General features: G+C 42.0%; 1 protein-coding gene and 1 long non-coding RNA gene across 7 annotated transcripts in view; one reads left to right on the top strand and one right to left on the bottom strand.

The window, feature by feature from the left end:
* AP1S2 (adaptor related protein complex 1 subunit sigma 2) overlaps positions 1–4,612 on the bottom strand; it is a 29,640-nt gene extending 25,028 nt beyond the window's left edge. For 5 of the 6 annotated variants that reach the window (XR_004271118.1, XM_032285981.1, XM_032285979.1 and 2 more), the window contains exons 1-2: positions 4,297–4,612; positions 1,963–2,141 (exon numbers count right to left, since the gene is read on the bottom strand). Coding sequence is in view for 5 of the 6 variants with exons in the window: in XM_032285981.1 (XP_032141872.1) it covers positions 1,963–2,141 (179 nt within the window). In the remaining variant the exon portion in view is untranslated. Of the gene's footprint in view, positions 1–1,962; positions 2,142–3,915; positions 3,931–4,296 lie in introns of those variants that run through there. The other variant, XM_032285978.1, reaches the window with a different exon arrangement.
* A 52-nt stretch (positions 4,613–4,664) lies between these two features.
* Positions 4,665–5,388, top strand: LOC116556697. The gene is made up of 2 exons (XR_004271119.1): positions 4,665–4,800; positions 5,002–5,388. It is a non-coding gene; the product is annotated as an uncharacterized LOC116556697 (long non-coding RNA).
* The last annotated feature ends 11,944 nt before the right edge of the window (positions 5,389–17,332 follow it).

A 17,332-nucleotide genomic window follows, 5' to 3' on the forward strand; every position in this document is an offset into this window, starting at 1 on the left:
TTGTTGTTGAGGTTCTCACTCTGTCACCCAGCCTGGAGTGCAGTGGCGCAATCAGGGCTCACTGCAGCCTTGAACTCCCAGGCACAGTCAATCCTCCCACCTCAGCCTCTAGAGCAGCTAGGACTACAAGTGCATGCCACCACACCCAGCTTTTTTTTTTTTTCTTTTTTTCTTTTTTGTAGAGACAGTGGGGTCTCACTAAGTTGCCAGGGCTGGACTTGAACTCCTGGGCTCAAGCAATTCTCCTGCCTTGGCCTTCCATGTTCTTCCCACTTCTAGAGGTGACCAAGTCTTATCAAACCTATCTTAATCATAGCCTTCCTTTCCAGTGCCTGGGTTCAGGACCTCATTATCAGGTAGTCTCCTACTGATCTTGCAGGTGCCAGTCTCAGCCCCTCCTGCCCTCATCTATTGCCCTAGTTCAATCTTTTAAGATATGTAAACCTGATCTTTTTTCAGCCCTGTTTAAAATCTTTGCCTCCAAGCTTAAGATCTGAGTTGCAGCCCCATGTCAATCACTAACTGGCATATGGCCCTACACAAGTCACTTCTCCCAAATTCGCATTCTTTATAAAACTAAAGTTTGCTCAACAATGGCAGTTTTCAAACCCAGGAACTGTGGCCTGTGCAGAGGGCAAAGGCCAAGTGAGCCAGGGTACAGGATCCTCCTTCCTGATTTCACATGGAACAGCCTCACTTCCACTCATTTTATTTAAGGTTCTACCCATGGGGCAAAAAGCTTAAAATAAAATTAAACAAAATCACCTGACTAGATTACTGTAAAATATCTTTCACCTCTGAAATGATATGATTTTTCTATGATCTTTAATAAGACCAAACCAAACACTGGATATAAAATCACCCAAAGATACAAAATCACCAAAGATCATTCAATAATAAACAGAAGTCCTCAATATTTAAGAAACTCTCTCTGTCTTATAATCTCCATTTCTTCCTAGCCATCTCCCTGACAAAATACCCAATCCATATTTGGAGTGCATTAAAGGGAAGCCCAGAAGAAAACCAGACTTCTCTCCCAGCCTCATTGTATCCCATACTGTTAATTCCATGCATACTTTCCACACAAGACAACTTTTTATATGCAGAAATGCTCTTATCTTAAATTCAGTAAATTATTCAAAAGGAAACACATGGGGAATAAAGTAAATGTCCCCTCAAAAAAATATTCCATAAAAGAAGACAGTTTATTTCTTTTAACTTACTTAAAACAATCTTGAGAAATTTATTTTATGGCATTCAGAGTTTCAGATATTTATAAAATAAAGATGTACTGCATTAAAAAAAAATTGCAGTGTTAAAAGCCAATCTATGAGTCACTTTGTAACATCAAATTTTTTAAAAAAATCTGTCAAAATTATCTGTCAGATTTAATCACACCCCCACCACAGCAACAAGGGTACTTTAAGTTAATAAACACTACTTACACACAGATCTTGTATATACACAAAGTTTTTAAAACATCTATGTGATTGAAATAGTCTACACATTCAAGGTATTTATACGCAAGATTCTAAAAATCAGATATAGGCATGTCAAATATCAGTCATTACTTTATAGATTTTCAGGGAAAAGGGATTAGACTCTATATGTACATGTCTAAATTAAGAGAATTACCCACACAATTTAAAATACTGACCCTACTTTCCCCTGTAATGAAATGAATTCATTAAACTCTTCTATAAAGATGATTAAGCATGAATAATCATTTATGCCTTTAATTATGTAACTAGTTTTCAAATGATTTCCCTGCCTTTATCATTTCAGCCTCAGTAATCAATCAAAATACCAGTTATTTTAAAAACACAAAGCTTTATCTTAAACCTATTTCATCTAAATCTTTATTAATCATTATTTATAAATGTCATCACTCAAAAGTCTGCAATTTCCTAAGTGACCTAACATTTGATTCTATTGCACCTTTCTGATAAATAAAAATTATACCTTTTGTAAACAATCTTCAGATCTCGCCACTCAAGGAAGCTGCACATTTTAGGTTTCCGTGCTAAAACGGTCTGAACAAGTTCTCTGGTGATCTTTTTCTTCTCTTTGTCTGATAGTGGGACGTACCATTTTTGCAGTCGAAGCTTTCCCTGACGACTAAAAAGCAACATAAACTGCATCTGTTAAGATAAATAAAATCAAGATTACATGGCATACTCTGAATCAATAAACTTAAGATTATGTGTTTCACAGAGAAGCTCTGGGGGATGGGGCATTTAAATGACAAATGATTGGTAGCCATCAATATTTCTATGCCAATTAAAATAGCAAGAAATTCTTTTGAATAGATCTTCTTCTAGATGCAAACTTTCCAGTCCCACCTTGTTCCACAATACATTTGGAGGGGAGCGTGCAGGAGAAAAAAAGAAAAATAGGTAATAAGCTGAAGTGAAATTTTGAAGAAAAATAAAGATCACTCTTTCAATTTAAGAAACTATTTTCTACCTGTGCTATACATTGCGCAGTCTCTATATGCACCAAAAGAGAATGGTAGACATCAATTGGTTTGACTTTTGAAAGAAACAGAAGACCTGCTATTTTTCACCCTGAGGCCGTTGTTGTTCCAGGCTGAATTACTTGTAGACAGTAGCTTAAATCTTGGAATGCTCTCCTCAGTTTATGATGGCATATTTTAAGCAAAACAGAATGATCCAAAATATTAACCAAAAAATCCCATAAATACAAATTTTCCTTAATCAAAACATGTTTTCATCTTACTTTTAAAACATTCCAACTCAAATATGTACAAAATCTAGAACTGAGTTAATGTAGTATTATGACAGAGAATACAAACATTAAAAAGGCCACAATAAGATTTATACTTATTAAGATTTAGTATTGAGACATTATATGAAATACTTCATTTAAAACAAAAAATAGTATCTACAAAGAGTGGATGCTGAATTCTAATGTATTTTATACTTAAACTAATTTGTATGTATTTATTTGTAATCTGCAAATGTGTTAATTAGCCTTCATGTTTCATTTTTAACGCCAAGGGTTTCTTAATTCAATTGGTCATCACAACTGCGAACAGAAGTATTGTTTCTACAAAGGTAATTTAAAGGCAGAATTTGCATAGGTATCGTTTTTTTCTTTTAACTATTTTAAGTTCCCTTAACAGCGTTACTGCAAGTAAGATTTAAGCCTGATTCTCAAGATTCATCGCACCATCTTGAATTTGAACACGGGGGAGGGGAAATTTACACAACCAATGTAAAATAAAAATGGGCCCTAAATTTTGGTAAGAAGATTATCGTTACTCTTTTGTAACCATCCAAAAAGGTATCAACACGATATCTAGAAATTTATGATGTGGCAATTCAACTTCAGTAAAGTTAAAATGGTCTTATTACCTCACTTAAAATATGTCAAGGGCACAAAATATACGGACATTATTAGAAGATATCGAAGTGCCTCCCGAGCAAGTCCTGAAGATAGCGGCATTCGAAGGGGGCAGCAAGTGAAGCATCAACTGGACATTTACTGCAAACCCGTTACCAAAACTTGGAGAAGAATGAATCCCGTATTCCTAGATCTTAGCCACCAGAAGGGGTGAGGGTTTGCTTGCGAAAAGAGTATGAGCTCAAGGCTGTCTGGAGCAGGGTCCTGTATCCGCCCTACCACTTTGCAGGACGAAAAAACAATGTATTCTCCTTAAAACAAATTACGTGCTAACATGGGACGAAACCCGGTTGCAAGGCACGAGTATTCCTTCCCTCGTGTTAAAAACCAACGCTTTGATTTTGCCGAAAATCACAGGGTACCACAATTCCTCGAGATTAGCATTAAAAACAATGGGCTCAGCCGCGGCGCGGGCCCGGGGCCAGCGTTCCACGGGTCCGGCCGTCGCCAGTGCCTCCCCGCTTCCCGTGGCCACACTCCATCACTGACCAAGCCCGGGCGAGGTGAAAGGCAAGGAGCGGAGCAGACAATGGCATCCGCCGCCGCGCAGGGGGCGCCAAGAGTCCTCGGCCGCCACCGCCCCCGGCCCCTCCCGAAAACACCCAGCAAAACTTGAGGCGATTCTCGAACCACAGGTGCTGCGGGGCTGTCGCGGAGTCCGGGACTGGCCCCCACATCCCCGGGCGCGGCGCGGAGTGGTGCGCAGGGCGCGGACACGGAGAGAAGTGAGTTAAAGGCGCGGCGACCCAGTGGCGGGCCGGGCGGGCGCGGGGTGGGGTCGTCGGGGCGCGCGCGGGGTGGCGGGGGGCGCGCCCAGCCCTCCCTCTCGATCTCCATCCCTGGCGCCCCCGCTTGTCCCCAGGGACTTACGGCGGCCGCGGGCCGCGGGCGCGGCGGAGCTTGGCCGGCGGCGGCGGCTAAGGGGAAGCCCCTGTCGCCTTGCTGAGGAAGAGAAGCCGTGGTGCTGTGGGGAGGGGACCCGGCTGGCGGAGGGCAGGCTTAGGCAGAGAGGGGAGGGCGAGCCTACAGACCCCGCCCCGGGGGCCGGACGAGGGAGGAGCCGGGGCTGCGGTGAGTCGAGGGGCGGGTTACGCGACGCGCGGGAAGCGGCTCAGCCGTCACCAACTGCACCGAAGGCAGCGCAGGTGACCGCTGAGTCCAAAGAAGCCGATTGGAGGCTTCTTCGCCGAGAGGAGTGGTGCGAACCGGAAGCCAGGCCACGTGACCCGGAAGCGGCGTCTGCTGGCCCCGCGCGCCCGCGCGCTCCTGCCGGTGCCTCCGGGACGCGCGCGGGCGGCTGTCCTGGCTGTTTAATGAAAGGAGGACGGGACTCTGCGGCGTCCTTAGCCTAGCCGGAGGTGCGGGGCAGAGAAGGTCCGGACAGCGGAGAGCCAAGTTGGAGCTCTGATAATTCTCCGTGTCCCTAGAGGGTGGGTCGGGGAGGTGTGACAGCTGACGAGGAGGGTGGGAGGAGTGAGGGAGTGCTGCAACTCTGGAAAAACAATTCAGCTCTTCTGTGGAGCTAGTCACGCTTTCACGGGCCTTTTGCTATCATTCTGTTCCAAAATTGCCCAGAATCCAGGCTGTCCTTCCCATTGCACTGCTCCAGCCCTAGCCCAGACACCTTTCGCCCCGAGCTTCGCAGGGGTCTGTTCCCTGGGCTCGCCTCGCCCCTCCTTGATGCTGCGGACTGGATGAGTTACCGTCCGTTCGGCTGAAAAGCCTGGACAGCACCTCACCTTCGAGATCCCGCTTCCTTCACACCCGGTCGCCCCACCAGCCGCCTGGGTTCCAGTTTAGCACTGCCGACGACTTGCTGTGGGTGGCATGTCTTTGCTCTCAAATGTTACATCTCCTGCGAAGCCTCAACCTAAAACCCTGTAAGAGTGATTCCCTCATTCACCCGCATGCCCGTTAGCCTTTATTTAGCACACCTTAAATTATATTCATTTTGCATCCCAACCTAGTTCATTGCCTGGTAAATGTGTGAGTTGACTGATAAGGACTATAAAATGATAAATTTGTTAAGAGCTGTAATGCTGAGCATAATGCGGGGGCATAATGGATGTTCATAATTTTCTGAATGATAGAATGGATGAATCATCTAGTCCTTTACAGATAAAGAAAGGGGAGCCCCACGGGATTAGATGACCTTCCTTGAAAAGCCACGGGTTTCCCATATCGAATGCTATTCATTACCCGAGTCACCTAGGTTCTTACAGAGGAATCGAGAAAATTGCTTTTGTTGGGCCATGCCCCTTTTGCAGAGGTTCCAAAATATAGTCGCCAGAATTTTTTAATGGCCTGAAGTAAAAAAGAAATGCTAAGTTTTTCACGAAGCTAAATGTAATCAGTGTAAAGGGATCCTTTGTTAGTGATTATATTCTTTTTGTGTGCATTATACTATCTATGAATCTAAGACAGTAGTTTTTGGGGCATTTTAAAAAATGCCTTTGTATGGCAAAACAAAAAAATGTGTAATACCTCCCCTTTTCAATCACTACTATGCTGCTTGGAAAGTTTCCTACTAACATGTATGATTAATGTATACTGGAATATTAAAGGAAGGAGACGACACACGGCACAGAATTGGCTTTCTGTAGTTCTTTAGGTCTCCTCGACCCCACCAGATTTCTCCTTGCTCCCTGCCCAGTCATGCCCCAAAGGTGCTTTCGAATGTCCCATTTCTCTCTCACTACAAGAAACAGATGCCATTAGCCAGTTAAAAGATAGCTCGAATGCTACACAATGAAAATTCGCCCTCTGAATCCAAATGCTGCGTTTCTCTTTTTCTGTACAAAACACTTATATCCTTAAGGTTCCTGAGACAGCCACCTCCAAGTTTAAACTCTGATTATGCTCCTAATGTTGCTCTGGCTCTGAAAATGAGGACGGGAGACTTGCTGATGACATATTGGCAGTCTCCTTTCCCTGCTCCTGGCCAAAAAAAGGTGGGGGTAGGGGTAGGGAGGGGAGGGAATTGTGGGAAAAATAATTAGCCGCTGAAAGCAGCTATTACATAATCTTGGCTGCTTATTAATTTAGCAGAAGGAATGGCTTATTAAATTCTAATAGCAACAGCACAACTGCAAACAACCTAGCAATTAACAGTGCAGGGCCCATTATTTTGTTAATATGTTCTCTTCTTTTGGCAAGTGTATGAGAACAAAATTTATAGAAGCAGATGGTCTTTTTCAGTAGATTATAGATGGTTTATTCCCTTGTCTTAGTATTAAGTGCTAATTGTGCATTCACTGTGAAAGACAAAAGAAACATGGTTGCCATCTTTGTTAGTAATTAACTGCTTGACTTTGATTCCCACAATTTCCCAATTGTAGGCTTTGTTGTATACATGTTTCTTCTCATCTAGTATCTTCTTCATCTGTCATGTCAATTGGTTGTCTTTTTTAATCCTCTGTTTTTGTTTTCTTTATGGTCCTGATTTATTGGTGTTAATGATACAAGAATTATACAAAATTTATTTCATGAAAAATTAAAAATCAGATTTTATACTTGTTTCTTAAATTTGAAATAAAATACTTCACTGTCATTTATGCTAAATGTAAGAGGTGAGGGGAAAACAGAAATTTTTACCCTCTAACAATAAGATTTTGAGGCTTTTTATGTAATCTTTCCAAAGTTTTCAAAAATAATTTTAGTTCCTGTTAAATATGTGATGGCCATATACTTTTATCCTCTCACTGTCTCAAAATACCATTAAATTTTTTAAAAGGGGGACTATTTAAAACACATACCCACGTGGAAAATAAGAGAGGGAAGGAACATTTACATGAGGATGTCAATAAGGATGTCAGGATACACTGTCAGCTCATCATTTAAACACTGATGATTTAAAGAAAAATTGTAATATATTGATATTATGGAGGAGCAGAAGTGAGGGGAGGTTGAAATAATGCTAAATCCTCACATGCTAAAGGGAGGAAAATAGATAACATCCAAAATAAATCACGAAATAGAATTACTAGCATATTCTTTAGATACCGGGAAGTAAATCCCAGAAGCAATTGTGAATTTCTTTCCATGGACAGAATCTTGCAGTAGGATGTAATAAAAGGTATTATTACATTTTACTTAGATTTTTTTCCTTAAATAATTTTTTAAAATATTGTAATGAAGTCGATAAAAACCATTCAGTTGCTAGCTCTGTATTATGGACTTATACGGAGTTCCTTTAGCCAGTCTATGGATTATTTAGAAGTTATTAAATAAAAATGCCCAATAATGGAATTCAGTGCTAAAGCTGTGTAGAAGATCACAGAAAGTGTAAGAAAGATGCTTAGAGTTTGTGAATTTGCATCTCCAAAGATAAAGTTGTTCCAGGGAGAAAAGTGGCCTAAAATAATGAGGATTTGTGAACCAAATCATTTCAAAATAGATAGAGCTGTCACTGCCAAAGTCCTCAACAATGAGCTAAAGAGAAATGTGGAACATATGCTCTTTCTCAAAGCCTGTTTCCATAGCTTTGAATAAAATGCAGGAAAATTACTACTCCCCTATTAACATTAGGTTAGAGCAATGATTCTCAGCCTGGGCACTTTTGCCTCCCAGGGGACCCTTGTCAGTGTCTGGAGACATTTTAGTTGTCACTACTAGGAGTAGTAGGTGATGCTGCCAGCATCTAGTGGGCAGAGACCAGGGATGCTGCCCAGCATCGTATCCTGCAATGTACAAGACAGATCCCGTAACAAAGAATGATCCAGCGCCAGATGTCAGTAGTGCCAAGGTTGAGGAAGAAATCCTGGGTTGGTCACTAAGAAGATTAACATGAAGTAGCATATATATATTTTTTTTGATCTTCAACCTCGATATCCTTTCTTCTGCTTGGTCAAAGTAGCATATTTTTATAGACATTTCAAGAAATGGAACAAACACTATCTTCATATAAGTTTCTCTCTCTCTCTTCTCTTCTCTCTCTCTTCCTCTCTCTCTCCCCCTCCCCCTTTCTTTCTCAGAGTTGGAGGCATTATTCTGAATATCTGCTAGATAAAATCATAAACTGCTGAAAAGACTGGCGGAATACATAAAGCAGTCAGTACTCTTTAATAACAACTATCCAAATTGGTTTTTAAAAAATAACCCCAGAATATTAGTAAAAGTTAGTTAAGTACTTGAATCCATGAGATGACTATTCCATACATACATACATTGTAAATTTTTGTTATGTATGTACTTTATGCTGGGCACTCTGGAAGGTAATGAAGATTTAAAGACAAATAAGATATAGACTTGGTCCTAAAGCTACATTTCTTCTGGCACAGAATTTCAAGTCTTTTAGAGACAAACCCTGGGTGGTCAAAGGATAGTCACCAACCAAACGCATGAACATTTTCTTTTAAGAAACCCCTAGAGATGCTTCATAGAACCTTAGATTTCTGTAACTAACACCTTTGAAAACTACACGCTCTAATGACCTCCCAGGGCTCTTCGCAATATTTTCGTTCGGTGAATTTTTATAACACTCTTAATTCACAGCAATGAAGAGAGAGATTCTATATGTTTTAAACAAATGATTTCAAATAATGTCTTGATTTGGTCCTTGAAGTGAAACGCTTCGACAATGATCTAAATCAACTCCAAGTCGCCAAACCAGTGGTTCTGGAATATTCTCTTAGAGGACTTGTGAAAGTACAGGTTGCTAGACCTCATTTCCAGAGTTTCTGATTCAGGAGGTCTGAGGTGAGGCCTGAGAATCACTTTACTAACAAGTTTCCAGGTGATGCTGATGCTGCTGGTCTGGGAACCACAATTTGAGAACCATTGCTCTATACCAAAAAAAGCTATGATATCCAACTATAAAGTTGTGATATAATTTCCCCAGACAAATTGTCTAAAGGAAACTTGAGATCTGATTTTTTTTTAATCGCTGATCTCATTAAGCCTGAGAAGATTAGAAGAGTAATATTCCCAGTTATATTCACCTGAAGCTAAATCTATATGCACAACTGAGAATGACATATGGCCATTGTATGCCCTACACAAACTAATGCACTGTCATATTCTAAGGCAGAAATTGGAGTGCTTAGGGAAACTTCAAGGTTGCCTCATAAAAGTCAGATGGTTGCTTGATGAAAATCACTACCTTAAAAATATTTCCCAACTACTCATGGCAAGTAGGAATCACCTCTGAAATATTTCGTCAGCAACTAAAGACATGCGGTAGAAAGGAAGAAGTTGAGAGGGAATCGCCACACAGAATCAATGTACCCTGGGGGTAAGGCAGAAACCAGAGACCCCTATGTAGTAATCAAAACCTGCCCATTCTCTTAGCACACAGCTAGACCTCATTCCTCTGCTTCCTCTGCAGTTAGTTGTGCCCATGGAGCTGAGATCTGACCAATTAAATAGGAATAAAAGTGACAGGCCTGGCTGGGCACGGTGGCTCACGCCTGTAATCCTAGCACTTCGGGAGGCCAAGGCGGGCAGCTCACGAAGTCAAGAGATCAAGACCATCCTGGCCAACATGGTGAAACCCCGTCTCTACAGAGAACCCCGTATTCTCTAAAAATACAGAAATTAGCTGGGCATGGTGGTGCACGCCTGTAGTCCCAGCTACTCATGAGGCTGAGGCAGGAGAATTCCTTGAACCTGGGAGGAAGAGGGTGCAGTGAGTGGAGATCATGCCACTGCACTCCAGTCTGGTGACAGAATGATACTGAGTCTCAAAGAAAAAAAAGTGACAAGCCTAGCCCATAAAAACCTCTCACAGGAAAATCTATTTCCTTCCTCCCTCCCTCCCCAGACCTGCTTCTGCCACTTGGATGTTGGCACCTGGGTATCCTGCCAGCCTGAGTTCTTGAATGACTGCAAGGAAGAGAGGTACACAGACCACTACCACCATAATCACTCCTACCGCCAATTGTACTTGAAATGAATGAGAAATAACTTTGTATTAAGCTGCTGATTTTTTCCCAGTTTCATTTGTTATAGCTACTAGCATTCCTGTCCATTCTTGAAAGCTTGTTGCACACTTAGTTACAAAGAGAAGGAGCCATGCAACATGATGGGAAGAGCAAGTGAATTTTCAAGTGCGTAGCTCTTTTACTTGATTCTAATCCTGTTTTTTGTGCTCTTTCATATGTCTCCCTTCCATTGAAATTTGAGAAGAATTGTTAAAAAGTCTGAGCACAGAATTTTAAACTACTTGTCTATCAAAGAGGGCAAAAAGAATGATTTAAGACTTTTTTTTTGCCGGGCGCGGTGGCTCAAGCCTGTAATCCCAGCACTTTGGGAGGCGGAGGCGGGTAGATCACGAGGTCAAGAGATCGAGACCATCCTGGTCAACATGGTGAAACCCCGTCTCTACCAAAAATACAAAAATTAGCTGGGCATGGTGGTGCGTGCCTGTAATCCCAGCTACTCAGGAGGCTGAGGCAGGAGAATTGCCTGAACCCAGGAGGCAGAGGTTGCGGTGAGCCAAGATCGTGCCATTGCACTCCAGCCTGGGTTACCAGAGCGAAACTCCGTCTCAAAAAAAAAAAAAGACTTTTTTTTACATTCTTCTGACAAAGCCTAGCATTCATACTAGGCAATAGATAAGGCAAAAATTTTTCCCCCATTTATTTATTTTATTGCATTTTAGGTTTTAGGGTACATGTGAAGAACATGCAAGATTGTTGCATAGGTACATACGATAAGGCAAAATTTTAAAAATCATAGGCTGAAAGGGCTGAGGAACAAACAAATCTCAAGCTTTGGTTTTTTGATTCTAAGAGATGGATGATATACTGTATTCACTTTTGCCAGTTAAGGACAGTTGGGGGCAAGCACATTTGGGTAAACTGTCCTTAACTGGCAAAAGTGAATACAGTATATCATCCATCTCTTAGAATCAAAAAACCAAAGCTTGAGATTTGTTTGTGGCTCTATTATATCCTTGTCTTCTAAATACTATACGAAAAGCTAAGTTAAAATATTTATCCTAAAGCACTATTTAGAATACATGAACATTTTAGATGATTTGATGAAAAAATTAAGAAATACTGTACACATTTTAAATATAACACATACATAAAATAATAGAATTTTAAAGGTGATTTTATTCAAAAATTCTATTTTATAAGTGAGGAACGAAGTCCAAAGAAGTTAAGTAAATTGTTCAAGATCATACCAGTTAGTGGCAGGTGGAGAAGTAAGACTCCTATGTCCTGTCTCCAGGCAATGTTCTTGCCACCTCAGGGCACTGTCTATTGCTCAGAAACTACTAGCCCCTTATCTTTAGGCAAAAACAAACAAACAAACAAACTGGAAAACCACACTCCCTTACCCTTGAAACATAAATTCTTCAAATCTACTTCCTTTTGCCTCTTTGCCCAGTATTAAAGTATTTCTGTCTTTACTGGCTGACTGAAACCCTTGCAATCTCCAAAACTGGAATAATATCTTAAGAACTGCTTTATGGCATAACTTAATGCAATGCTTTGCATAGAGTAAGTACTCAAAAATGTTAATTAAGTTTAATTGAGGTGCCAAAAGAAGGTTTAGGCTGAGCACGGTGGCTCACGCCTATAATCCCAGCACTTCAGGAGGCCAAGGCGGGTGGATCACCTGAGGTCAGGATTTTGAGACCAGCCTGCCCAACATGGTGAAACCCCATTTCTACTAAAAATACAAAACAAACAAAAAATTAGCTGGGTGTGGTGGTACGTGCCTGTAACCCCAGCTACACAAGATGCTGAGGCAGGGGAATTGCTCGAATCCAGGAGGTGGAGGTTGCAGTGAGCCGAGACCACGCCACTGCATTCCAGCCTGTACAACAAGAATAAAACTCCATCTCAAAAAAACAAACAAACAAAAAGACAAACAAACAAACAAAAAAAAAAAAACAAGGAAAAAGAAGGTTTAATTGGACCCTGTCTCATTACTTCTTGAGTGTTACCAGTTTTTCTGGAGTATTCTTTTTTCCATCACCACTAATATTACACTAGGTCAGACTAACAAGCTGGACTTTATATCTCAGCTCATTCCCTCCACCTAATTCCATTATGGTTCTTTCTGCACATGGCCACATGCTTTTCTAAAACATAAATCTAAAACATAAACCTTGTGCTTAAAATGCTTCACCTTCTTTATTAGTTCATTCAATTTGCACCCCCATGCCAGGTACTCACTGAGGACTGGGGATAAAATAGAACACAACTTAGGCATGGAACCTTTCACCAGGTTCTTATGGTATAATGGGGACAAGAGGGATGGCACAGTATACAATCGGCAATCCCAGTACAATGCAGTACAATGTTTCAAACTAGGAAGTTTCTTTTTTTTTTTTTTTTTTTGAGATGGAGTCTCACTATGTCACCCAGGTGGAGTGCCGTAGCACTATCTTGGCTCACTGTAACCTCTGCCTCCCAGGTTCAAGCGATTCTCCTGCCTCAGCCGCCCGAGTAGCTGGGACTACAGGTGTGCATCACCCGCCCAGCTAATTTTTGTATTTTATACTAGAAACAGGGTTTCACCATATTGGACAGGCTGGTCTATGAACTCCTGACCTCAGGTGATCCGCCTGCCTTGGTGTCCCAAAGTGCTGGGATTACAAATGTGAGCCACCTTGCCCAGCCTCAAGCTAGGAAGTTTCAAAGAGTACAGTGTTTCAAACTAGGAAGGCCAGGGAGCTGTGGGAACACATAGGACAGTGCCTAGCCCAGAATTTTTGTGGTAGTGATGGGTGGCGGGGTCAGTGGGGTCAGAGAAGGTTTCTTGGAGGACAAAGCCCTTAGGCCAAGGTTGGAAAAAACTGGGGGAGAAAGCCAAGAGAAGACAGGACAAGAATGTTCCATATAGGGAGAATGACATTTGCCAAGACAAAGAGATGGGTTCATATCTTAGGTGCCTGAATGGAAGGTCAGTGTGGCCAGAGGGTTCCCGGGTAAAGATAAATCTACAGAGACTAGGAGGACCAGATCATGCAGGATCTTTCAAACAAGATTAAAACATTTGGACTTTATATAAGGATATTGGAGGGCATTGAAAGATTTTAAGCAAGGGCAATACCATTATTGGATTTGAGTTCTAGAGCTTCAGAGAGCTCACTCTGGATGAAATGTGGTAAATTGTAGGTTACACTGTAGTCAGAGTTCAGTTGTAGATAAACAATACAAACAGAAGCAGTCTAAAAATGTTTGGAATTGCTGGAGGAGCAAAATCTGAGCTGAGCTTCCAGGAAAACCTTCCAGAATAGCACTGCAGAACTTGACTGCCAGAGAGCTACTGCCTCTCCTGTGATCAGTGAACTGGAATATTAAGCCACTGTTTCCATGTAACAGCTGGCTCCAGGACTGTCACCCCCCATCATGATCTGGAAATCAGAAAGCTGCTGCCAGCAAAGAGTATGCCTTTTTTCACTGCTGCTTTTCACTCATGTAGCTAGGGACTGGACACTGGACTCCCTCTATAACTATCACTGAAAGCCAAATGCTTTCGTAACCCTGCTTGCCCCAGAAACAGCAGAAGCAAGCCCCCTGTTCATGATATATCATTTCCACCTTCCAAATCTTGCATGGGTGCACCTGACTGTTGGAATCTACGTCGCAACCAGAAGCCTAGCTAAGAAATGTAGTTTTTAGTTTTCCAAAAGGAACACAAGGAGGTTAGAATGGATCTTGAAGAAGCAGATCCAAATGTCCATTGCAGAGGTCAAGACTGGTGGCCAGGAGACCAACTGGGATGCCATTGAATAATTCACATGAGAGGTGAAGGTAGCCTGAACAGGGAATAAGCAGAGTTGTTCTTATTTTCTCTTTTTCTTTATTAATCAAGAAAAGGAGGTATATTAGAGAGAGTTTAGGAGGTTGGGTTGATTGATATAGGTTGTTTTGTTGTGGCGGCAGGGGGAGTGGGCATACAGTCAGAGATGACACTGGGGGATGATTTCCTGGGAGAGAGAATGCACAAAGAAGGCAGGCTGGTGGTGAAATGATGAACTCATTTTTCAGCCTCTAAAATCAAATATCTGTGGGGCGTCCAAGTAAACAGTGGGAGTTGTTGATACAGGTCTAAAGGCTCAGGAGTGAGGTTGGAGCTGAAGTTAGAGATTTGTGAGTCCTCAGCATAGAGCTGGTAAATAAAGCTGAGTAGGAGGATGAGATCACTCCAGGAGGATATATAGAATAATAATAATTTTTTAAAAAACTGTGGAAAGCAGAATTATAAGATGGTTACCACGACATTCCCCACCTGGTATTATTCCCACAATTATGTTAAGTTACCTGACAAAAGGGAATTTGCAGATATAATTAAAATTACCAATCAATTGACCTTAAGATAAAGAGATTATCCAAGCATGCCTAACCTAATCATATGGGCCCTTTAAAAGAAGATAATTTTATCCAGCTGGTAGAAAAAGAAGTCAGAGAGATTGGAACATAAGAGGTTCAACAAGGAGCCTCTTCAATGCTTAGATCGAGGGGCTGCATGGAAGGACTTGAGAGTAGTCTCTAGGAGGTGAAAATGAACCCAGCCCGCAACAACTACAACAAAAACAGAGACCTCGGAACGGAATTCTGCCAACAACCCGAATGCATTTGTAAGGGGCCGCTGAACTCCAGATGAAAATGCAGAGCCAGCTGATACCTTGATTTCAGCTTTGTGAAAGCAAAGCAGAGGACCTAGCTAACCTGTGCCTGGACTCCTGACCCACAGAAACTGAGAGATAATAAGTGGTTGGTGTTTTAAACTGCTAAGTTTGTGGTAATTTGTTATCTATTAATAGATCACTTATACAAATACTCAGGACACAACTCAGGAATACTAACTTTTAGGGTCAGACAGCAGAAGAGTCACAAAAGAAGATACAGGAGGAGATCCAGAAGTGTGTAGAGTCATGAAGCTAAATGAAGAGATCCTGCTAAGAAGGAGAAAGTTGTCAAATATGCCAAATATTGGTGAGAATTCAAGTAGGAATCAAAGGGGCTCACTGGATTTTTTTAAGAGCCATTTGAATGAAGTGATGTGTAGAAATACTGATTGTAAAATAAGGAGAAAAAAGTGGAAAGGAAGAAGTGGAGACAGCTCTTTTAGGAGGTTTAGATTTATTTATTTATTTTGAGATGGAGTCTCACCGGGCTGCCCAGGTTGGAGTGCAGTGGCGATCTCTGCTCACTTAGCCTCCGCCTCCCAGATTCAAGTGATTCTCTTGCCTCAGCCTCCTAGTAGCTGGGACTACAGGCATGTGCCACCACACCTGGCTAATTTTTGTATGTTTTGTAGAGATGAGGTTTCACCGTGTTGCCCAGGCTGGTCTAGGACTCCTGGGCTTAAGTGATCCACTTGCCTCAGTCTCCCAAAGTGCTGGGATTATAGGTGTAAGCCACCGCACCTGGTTGGAGGTTTGCATTTAAAGAGGAGGAAAAAAATAGAGAGGTAGCTGGAGAAGGGGGTGGCCTCAAGCTAGAGGCACTGTTGTTGCCTAGGAAGGGAGAGACGTGCTAATGGGAAGGAGTCAGTAGAGAGGCAAAAGCTGAAGATAGGTGGGGGAGTGAAAATACTACAAGGACACTGAGTAGTAAAGAGGTGATGCAAGCCACAGCACAGGGAGAGAAAATCAGCAAAGGGAATTTCTGCCATTTTGCTCAGAACAATGAATAGTAGGGGAGGAAGAAAGGATGTAGGTAGGCATACCGTTTATTATAGCTAAGCATATACCCCAGATATATTCAAATGCTAACCCTTTATTCTTAAGCTAGTAGTCCTGTCTCTAAGGTCTAGATGACAGCCTTGCCTGAGTAAGGGAAAATGTCGACTGAACTTGCTGTTAAATGTATATACAGGCCGGGCATGGTGGCTCATGCCTGTAATCCCAGCACTTTGGGAGGCTGAGGCAAGAGGATGGCTTGAGCGTAGCCTGGGCAACATGACAAGACCCCCAACTCAATTTGGAAAAAAAAATACAATAATTAGCCATTGTGTTGGTGTGCCCCCATAGTCCCAGCTTACTCGGGAAGCTGAGGTGGGAGGATTACCTGAGAATCACCTGAAGTCGAGGCTGCAGTGAGCTGTGATCACACTACTGTACTCCAACAGAGTGAAACTCCATCTCAAAAATATATATATCTGCTGGACATGAAGAGGGAGGTGGAAGTAGAGATGGGCTGAGAAGTATGGAGCAGGTTTCTACTAGAAACTTTGGAGAACTGGAGAGAGGCTTCTGGAGCAGTATGGAAGGATAACTGAGAGTACAGTTGAGATGAATCTGTGACAGGGTCAGTCTATAATTAGTTGCATTGATAGAGCTGAGATTTGCCAGATGACTGAGATGAAAGAATGAGAGGCTGAAGTGACAAACCATGGAATTCAAGCCAGGCAAGGAAAGCAGTAAAAATGAAATTGGGGAGTTTCAGCACAGGGAGGGAGGTTGTGGATGCTGATGGAGCAGAATGAGAGAATGTAATGGAGTTGAGGAAGAGGAAGACTCTGTGCCTTCAAAGTCCAGGTTATAGTTAGAGCAACTCAGTGAGACATCTGGAAGTATTGAAGGTTGTGTTCTGAGAGAGCGAGATGAGAATGCATTGTTTCTGTTGTGGAGAGAGTGAGGGAGTCAGGTGAGGCTTGCAACAAACAAGGGTAGAGTGGGTGGCCAAGTGGAAAGGAGGTGAAAGTTATTGGAGAAGCAAAGACCAAGAAAAGGGCTCATTGGGGCATTGAGCGATGGCTGTTCCATATGGATGTCAAAGTCATTTACGATAGTAAGAGGACCTGATAGAAAAGGTGACAGTGATCCAGTTTCTAAAGATTCCAAAGAAGGAGAATATATGATGGTAACAGGAAAGGTAGAGTGAATTTTTAAAAAAGCTTTATATTGAGATCTAAGTCACACCACACAATTCACCCATTTATAGCATACAATTCAATAGCTGTTAGTATAGGCAGAATTACCACAATCAATTTCAGAACA

Source organism: Sapajus apella, unplaced genomic scaffold, assembly GCF_009761245.1.
Source record: "Sapajus apella isolate SASKATOON/1434 unplaced genomic scaffold, GSC_monkey_1.0 scaffold17, whole genome shotgun sequence".
NCBI lineage: Eukaryota > Metazoa > Chordata > Mammalia > Primates > Cebidae > Sapajus > Sapajus apella.